The 9,135-nt window shown below is 37.9% G+C and overlaps 1 protein-coding gene across 1 annotated transcript; it reads right to left on the bottom strand.

Moving 5' to 3' along the window:
- Positions 1-2,217: 2,217 nt before the first annotated feature.
- Positions 2,218-7,773, bottom strand: paip1 (poly(A) binding protein interacting protein 1). The gene is made up of 11 exons (XM_074669285.1): positions 7,396-7,773; positions 6,571-6,722; positions 6,088-6,282; positions 5,814-5,926; positions 5,539-5,650; positions 5,168-5,287; positions 4,966-5,072; positions 4,409-4,526; positions 4,228-4,282; positions 3,818-3,896; positions 2,218-3,285 (listed from the first exon to the last, which is right to left on the bottom strand). Exons 1-11 carry the CDS (start codon positions 7,586-7,588, stop codon positions 3,198-3,200), a joined length of 1,332 nt encoding a protein of 443 aa, XP_074525386.1. The 5' UTR covers positions 7,589-7,773; the 3' UTR covers positions 2,218-3,197.
- Positions 7,774-9,135: the final 1,362 nt, after the last annotated feature.

Here is a 9,135-nt window from a genome sequence, read left to right on the forward strand (position 1 = left end):
GAGGACATAGTGGTCATGTGACTTGTGTGTAAAGTTACCTTCCTTTAACTAGAGTGTTGATTTAAGTGATTAAAGTAAGGTTTTTGCAAGTGCATTCCCTTGTTTAATAAGTCAGTAATTGCACATATGATGATGATTTTTGCAAGTCATGCACTGACAGTCAGAGGTTTGTAGATAAAGACATCTCAATGTGAACTATTTTTCCTTTAACAGTCTTTATGAAGAGATACATGCACCCACTTTTCAAAATAATTCAAAAATCCACCCAGCTCGTTTTACAAAATAACCAAAAGACAACAACCAAGATTGATGGTTTTTTTTTTTTTTTTAACTCATTCTCTTTATGTCTGTATAAGTGTCACAACTGTATGCTAAAAATAAATTGTAGTCAGACTTGTGGGCAAGTGTTTCCTTTTCTTTCTGCACAAAAAGTAGTCCTCCCGCTTCGGTAACAACTTGCAGATGATGACATATTACTTCAGCTCCCTCTCTCTAGAGTTAAGTTATGTTGTTAGATTTAAAGAAAAAAAGAAAAAACTAATACTCCAACATGTTACGACCACATCTAGCTTGACATGCTCTTCATGGGACACTGTGAGATAGAAAGTGAGGGCAACACGCTTTGACTGTTGTGGTAAGTTTGCATGCGATGTAACACCACAGTGTCCACGGGATACTGCACCCCTGATGCATATGAAAGTTTCAGAGACCATATCATAGCCCAAAATCAAAACTTCTTAGATGGACTCAAGAGTTCCACAGCTGAGCACACGCTGGGTGCTCAGAGCTACAAAGCACTAAAGAACAATTTAGCAGGAACATAGTTGTGGTGTGTCATTTCATTGAGGGTGAGGGAGTGTCATTGTGTGACTATTTATTTTCCTCTGAACTCTGGAAGCCACAAAGTATTTCCAAGGCCATTGTGAACACATGACACATTTCTAACATGACAACAAAGATTCTACTTGGATTTTCTTAATATGGAAATTGCTTGCAACACAATCACTCCAGGACTCATAACGTTCGTAGATTTTTAACTTGAAACAGCTCACAGTACTCAAACATACTGTATCAATGCTCTGAGAGGATTCTTGCAAATTTGGGTTGTGTGCACAGCTGATTGTATATGTTGTGGCTGGAATCATATAATTATTGTTGCCGAGTCAATACTTCCACAATTTGCAGTGTTCAAACGAATAATTTGTTCATCAAAAGGTCAACAGTGAGTTTCTTGTCAGGTGGTTGTTTTATAACATTTCACCACTTGGCCAGCAGGGGGAGTCAGAGGCTTCAATATAAATTGAATTTGTTTCAGAGGAACTAATGTCTATTTCTATAAGTTTTATGACTTGAGTTTGATAGTAAAATCTGACTGTATTTCATAGTTCAACCATTGTTACTGTGTTAATAATAAAAAAAAATGTACCGTGTTGTCTCATGTCTACATAATAAAATTAAGACTAATTAATTCAATGTGATAAATGGAGGTAACCCAATACGATTATTGGTTTCAAAATTTTCTAATTTAGATGTAATGATGAGTCACAACTGGGCTTTGATTTTCTAAGTTCAACAAATAAATTGCTGTTTACACAATGACAATAATGTTATATCTGTAAATTTGATTTTTATTGCATGTTAGTTTTTGGGGAGACAGTTTTCTTTCTAAATGTGGCTTCTCTCTCCTTATCGCACTGATCTCAACTATCAGTTGACTGTTTGATTTGGAGGAAGTTGAGGTAGTTAAGCATTAATATCTGATTTGTTCAAAAAATAACATTGATTACATGCTGATCCCTTTTCTCTTAAGTGCTGCACAGACACTGAGTTACCAGATGATGGCAGGATTACCTGAGTTGTTTCTGTTAGAAAAATGTTTAAGTAAATGACACTGAAAAATTAAGTTGGTCGAGTTACTTTCACAATAAAACCTGTAACATATCAGCAACAACTTCTTGGAGCTTGTTGTTGCTTATTTCTGAAAAACAAACTCTTGTTTGGAATGACTGGTAGTGTGGGTGTCAACTTTGATTAAATGCACTTATTTCTTCCTACCTCACTGCCTAGATACTTCATGAAAGCTGAAATTACTAAATTCTAAATGTACAAAAGGTGTTTTGGTGTAGCCACTGAACAGGTAGTTGTGTTCAATTGTCAATGGAAGGAACCTTTCAAAGAAGCTTAGACCCAAATCAAGCAGCTAAAATCTCACATTATAAAGAGTTTATTGCAGGCAAACAATAGCATAAGTTATATTTACAAACTATAAAACAACATTCCTTTTTATGGGCTCCATAGATTGCTGGTCAACAGTCTTTCAGTCTTGGATGAGAAAGAATCCTTTTGCAGTTTAACTAAGTCTCACTGACTGCTGAAAACTGCAATATGCCGCATAGATATTTAAAGCTACATTCAGAAAATAAACTGGGGTTGGATGCACTGCATTTTCAGAACTTTGAACCCTTACATGGGACAAACATGAAATTAAAGTATTGATCCTGAAATAAGATTTAGAACAAAGACTTGCTAAATCATACTTTCAGGTCAGTGACGTATGGATAAAGGTTTTTTTTTAGTGTTGCCATTTCACACCGCACAGCCTTTTACAGACTGACAACTCAAATTTAACTGTTTAATGTTTCATACTAACAATCTGCTTAGAGAGTTTGATCAAGAAGGGATAAAGGCTGTTTATGCATTGCATAGGTATGTTGTAAAATACTTACCTCAGCTATGCACAGTGCTGTCTGATGAAGGATTTGAGTGTTTAACTGGACTTAATGTATGAAATTGGTTACAATTTATCAAACTATGCACAAAAATATATCAAAACTATGCACACATTTCCCAAAACTTATCTGCCGTTCCAAAAAGAACTCTAAAAGAAATTCACAGCACACTAGTTTCCTCTTGGCGTTAAGTTTACGTTTAAAGGTAAGAAGTAACTTAAAGAATTTAAAACACAGAGAAAACTTCCCTGTCTGAAAACAAAGTAATACCTTATAATTTCAAAAAATTATCTTGCTGATTGTCCCCATTTTCTAATCAACTCTGAAAAAAAGTGTCAGGAGTGCAACTATGAACAGCTCTTTGAAATACTTGTTTGCAGTAAAGTAAAAGTTGGAACCTATGAGATGCTAGTTTCCTCTCTTCATCATCCCAGCAAGTTGATATGGAATAGAACAGTACATCTCACGTCATTGTTTTCGTTTCCTCTCTGATTCTAAATAAAAACTTTCAAAAGCTTCTTCTATCTCAGGGCCCATCTCGTCTTCAGAGTCAGATCTGTGAGGAAGAGAGAACGGATGATTTAGATTTAAAGCTACAGTTGCAAAAGATATACATAAACCTTTAATATGTGCACCAAACTGACACGTACAAGACACACAAAAGACAGCTCACGTTGAAACACACACTGCTCCGAGAGAGAATACAGTAGTGAACTAAGCCCTCTTTCACACTCATCTGCTGACTACACTGAAACTGAGACCATGCTTGACCCTGTTGCATTGTGGGCCAGTCAGACACATTCGCCAAGCTCAGGGGCCCACAGGTCAGTGGTGGTCAGGTGACCTATTTGAAGCTAAAATGTTGTCCGATTTGTCACATAAGCCATGAGGAAAATATCATCACCAAAGTTCGATACAGGTCCTGATATTTTATTCCTTCACTGATGATCCTGATGCTAAACTGCACAGGTACATGTTAGCATGTGTAACACTATGACATAATCAAAGGCCCACCACAAAATCAAATAATCTTATTTTTTTCCTAGTCCTCAAATGTGACACTTTGTTTTCTACTCATATGTACTTACAAGTCATTCCCATTTTCTCCATAAATGTCATGGAAATAGTCCTGCCTCTCCAGGATCTCTTGGTATTTTTCAGCATATTCTGTAAAATAGAGAAAATATCAGGGCACAGAAGCAGATTCACATTGCAAAAAAATAAAGTGCACTTCTCAAAGTATAAAAGGACAATTTTCCTGCCATTTGGAGGATGTACTCAGGAGAACAAAACAACGTAACAGTAAACATGATGTACACCTCTAGATACCACAAGCTTTTTAAATAACGCCAAAAGATCTACAAATATTTTTTCAGAATCTTAACTTGACTAACTTTAAATTAAACTTCACAGGTTTCCACACCCCTGACTGCATGCATACAACTAAATTCAGGTTTCTCTCTCCTGATCCATGTTGGAAATGTTTCAATGGTCTTACCTGGATCTGCTGCTGTGAAAGGAGTGCCATCTTCAGTGTAGAATGTGGGCTCATTCTGAAGACATTAATTATATTGATGGATAATACAAAATAAATTGTTTAAAAAAAACAGAAAAGGATTTAATAAAAAAAAAAAGGACAGAAAAGAACAGAAAATATATGTGAGGAAGTTAACACTAACCATGAAGTAGTTGGGGTCGTTGTCTGGAGTGGCGTTGCTGGCTGCTGCAGCAGATCGGACTCTGCCCCAATCACTGGATCTCAGTTCAACAAGTTTTAAAAGCATCTGTCTGACATCTCTAAGAGACAAAAAAATTACATCAGAAAGCCTCACACTGACTCACTGTGAGGGTTACACCACTTGTCTTTCTCACAGTCTCATGCCAGCAGACTTTTTAAAACACTGTACATGTCCATTATGATGTTTTAGTACTACAAGCTAAAAAATCAACTAAGACCTTACTATCGATTAAAAATAGAGTGGTGGTGGTGGTGGTGGTGAAATCACAAGGTTATCTCTTTTGCAGAGTTTGTATGATGTTTTCTGAAAGCGAAACCTTGGATTCAGGTTTATTAGATCACCTACATTGGCAGGTACCTCTATCAGTGTCTTTGCACTTGGCACATTTGCAGCATCTCAGACATAATAGCAGCTTTCAAAGGTTTTAAATCACAAGTTACCTTCAGTATAAGCCACAATGAGCAGCTGCAAGCAACAGCCCATACTAACATACACACCTGCTGCAGGTGGCATCCAGTAGAACAGTTTCAATTTTGCGAATCAGATCTTCCATGTGTCTCTTTCCACTCTCTTTCCATGCGTCATCCAGGACTGACCCTGTCAGCTAGAATGTCAAAAAACTCTTATTGCACAACTTAAAAAAAAAAAAAACTATGTCCAAAGCTTTTATTACAAATGAATCCAATCAAGATTTCAAACCTTAAGCAGTTTCACGGCACAGATGAGATTTGCATCCACAGGGTTATCAAAGAGACTCTTCATTAGGTCATTCAGAGCAGAGAGCAGGATCTCTGCTCGAAGCCCTTTTCCACTCTTGACCTAAAAACCCGAGACAGATTGGCCAAAATATCAACAAAGACTCGGTCATTAGTTTGAAGGCATGCTGGATAAATATGTAACAGTGTCATAATCTGCTACAAACACTGCCCACTGAGGATGAATGCAGGGTAAAGTATTGCAAATTATGTGTTTTAACAAGGAGAGAAATGGTATGTCACACAAATTTTAATAAACTAGCTGAACAAAACTATGATACATAAGAAAGCCAGGAAAGAAATATAAGAACTCACCTCCAAGTTAAGATAGAGCTCTCCTAAAAACAGCACAAAGGAGTGGAACTTCTTCTGGACTTCCGGTTCGCCTCGAACAGCAACATCTCTCTGTTCAAACTCTGTTCGACATCTACAGCAGACAATATTTGTTCTAATTAATGGCAAATCAAAGACTTATTGGACAGGTGTATAATATTAAAATATATATAATAACTAAAAGTCATGCAAAATACACTATTAGCCATCTCTGACCAAAACACTGATTGTATTTGGTAAAAACTGGTATTAATCACCTTTTCAAGAGCAGCTGGCGAAAGTTGCCACTCGGTGGGCTGATATTAAGGTGATGGGAAAGGTAATTACAGAGCCTGGCTCCAGTATATGAGAAGTTTGGAATGGCAGTAGACTGAAATAAAAAGAAAACATTAATACCAAGTTTGTCAGCTTTAACACTGTAACTGCTGCAAACATGCATTCATGTTTAAATTAAGCTGTAAAATACTTGGAAAAAAATCTGTTTTTTTCTGCAAAAAATACACAATGAGAACAAAATGCATCAATCCAAACCTGTGTGTAGATTAGTTCCACCAGCTCATGCAATGATTCTTCAGTAGTGACCCAGTCATTAAGCATGCCAGTGATGTGTTCAACATCTGTCTCAAAGGAACCAGGTGAGGAGCTCAGGTGGCCAAGGAAGTCTGTGACCATGTCAGCCAGGGTGGGTTCACCGTAACTCTGACTGTCATCATAGTAAGTGGGGTCCTGTGTAGTAGTAGGGTAGTCACAATTAGTAATCAAAGGAAAAACATACATAGTCATTCCAATGCAAAATAATCAAATAGTCAAAGCATAACAAGTTAAAATCTGAGTTCTTAAAGAGTGATCTTAAAGTGTATGGGCTTCTGGCACAGGTCATGTTGAGAGAAAATCAAAAGCAAAGTAAACCAACAACCGAAACTGACTGAATGTATGAAATTGTTACATTAAAAGAATTTTAACAACACAATTAAACAAATTGAAAGCAGCAATGATGTAAAAGACTCTTCTTACCTCATACATGCCAACTCCTGAGGGAACAAACTCTGGGGCATTGGCTGACAGGTTTGAAGACAAGACCAAAGAATCCAGCTCATTACCTCGTCTGGAGGCTGATGTGCTGTCGACATTTGCATTTTGATGGACTTTGTTCTGTCTTTTAAAATCTGGAAGAGACAGAATATAGACATTCTGTTTGACATTTAACCATAACTGAGGCAGCCGGAAGGGAACTCTAGATGTGACGCATCTTATACCTGCTTTACAAATATAAATAGTGAATAGTCTCAGTAAAAATAAAGATGAGGTGTCTTTATTTTACTGTTATCTCTCTTTTTAGGACTCTACTAACCAACTCAGAGTTCGAGGATTAAATTTTATTAACTTCCCCTTTTAACAGATATGCTAGCTCAACACAACGTTATGTCAGAATATCTTTACTGTAAAGAACTTATGTGTTAGCTTAGTTGGACTTGGAAAGTCTGTAGTTTTATACTTAAGCTGTCAACTATGTGACATACGAGTGGGGCCCTTTTTAGATGCAGCATTACATCATATAAACAACAATCCAACAGGTGCATGACGCACCGCCAAAATGCTAGCTGACGTTAGCTTACGATAATAGTATTTAGCAGCTAGCTCGTTAATGACTTCTCCTGATTTAGATCGGGTTAAATTAGTAGCTTATATCCCTTCGCCCATTGGAAAGCTGTCACACATTTCCTCTAGGACAATGTCAGTCATGTCAGTCATTGCATTTCCATGAAAATCGAATGTGAAAGTAGCTAGCTGGCTTCAGTGTTAGCTAACGTCTGTGTTGGCTCGTTGGCAGAGCTTTACCTCCCACGTCGTTGGCAGTGCTCGTGTTGTTCTCGGTAAACGGTGGGCATGTCCGGGGCTGTCTCAGCGGCTCCCTTTGGTTGAACAGTGTGGTTCTGGTGTCACCATCCACGGTGGTAACCAAGAGCCCAGGCTCTCCAGGAAGGTTTCGGCTTCTCCCCGCTCCAGGAGTTCTGTCGAAATTCTCGTTCATGACTGCTTGTATATCAGCCTCAATTCTCAAAGCTGCATCAGAGTGGAGATGGAGAAAAACTATCCCCTGTACAAACTGTTTTTTCTTCGTTTGTTTGTTTGTTTACAGCTAACACACCCTATCTCTCTTTCATGATGCCTTTTTTCTGTATTGGACAGTTCAACACAACTTTTTTAGCCACTTCCTTTGACAACAAACTCGCTCTGGCTGACAGTGTGGTCTAGACAAAGAGTGCTTCCCTCTAGCGGCGTGGAGTGGAAGAAACGCAGCCATAAAGGATGCCGATGTAAAGCCTCAATACCAGTGGTTACGGTAAGATTTTTTTCTCTCTCCATTTTTAATGTTTCTGACATGTTTTATTAATCAACATGTTTATTCATTTGCGCACACACATAAAACTACTTAAGATCTGGTCATAAAACGAAATATGAAGGGAGTGTCAGGCAAGGTTATAATAGTTAACTAAAACGAAACTTAAGAGGAAAACAAATTTAAAATACATTGCAGTTAACTCAAGCTAATAAAAACTAGAAAAGAAAAGAAAAACGATAAGTAAACTAAAACTGTATCTTGTGTTCACAAAACAAACTGAAACTAACCAAAATTAAAGACAAAATGTCCTTAGTTATAGTTTTTGACAATATTAATAGCTTTTAGGATTTAAATTAATCCGACACGTTTTCCCAACCAATTTTACGACAGTTTTCGGCAGTTGTCAGCGCCGTACGGCACCATCACAGCGACGCACTGGGACGTGCTTGTTTACTGCACTGACTGGCTGTGCTCTGTGCTGCGACAAAACGTACAGGAGCAATGAATCAGAGCATCTGTAATAGTTTAATTTCATGTGAGTCTGACTTTATTGTTACAGAGTCCAAGTTTCTCATTATTAAAGCTCATATTGTATTGTTTTTTATAATTTATATTTTTATTATTTTTATTTAATTCATGTTAACATTATTTTATATAATTTATGTTTATATTTAGGGTCCTCGGCCTGAGCCAGGGCACCTTCTAGCAAGAGCTAGAAGGTGCCCTCGGCCGAAGGCCGAGGGCACTATTGTATTTCGTCCGTTTCTTTTTAGGGTCCTCGGCCTGAGCCAGGGCACCTTCTAGCAAGAGCTAGAAGGTGCCCTCGGCCGAAGGCCGAGGGCACTATTGTATTTCGTCCGTTTCTTTTTTCTTATTATTATTCCGCACCGTCTTTGATCGCAAATTAGAACCCCTAAACATGCTCAAAAACTCACCAAAATTGGCACGCACCCCAGGATCGCGAAAAATTGCGTAATGATACCAAACATGACCCCAAGACACCCCATAAAATGCTCAATAGCGCCACCTAGGCACACTCTGAAGGCCCTAGCTCGGGCTAGGAATGTCGTAGAGAGATGAAACCAACACCAAAACGCTCGTGTCATCGAGACGCAAAAATCATACGCTGCTACCCTGGACCTTTCTCCAACAGGAAGCCGGCTAAATCCCTCACAAAATTTTAAAAAAATTTTTTTAACCCTTTCTGCAAAAATTTTCTCCTCTGAAACCAAAAA

Source organism: Halichoeres trimaculatus, unplaced genomic scaffold (assembly GCF_033239565.1).
Source record: "Halichoeres trimaculatus isolate MK-OKI-2021-1 unplaced genomic scaffold, fHalTri1.1 fHalTri1_scaffold_5, whole genome shotgun sequence".
NCBI lineage: Eukaryota > Metazoa > Chordata > Actinopteri > Labriformes > Labridae > Halichoeres > Halichoeres trimaculatus.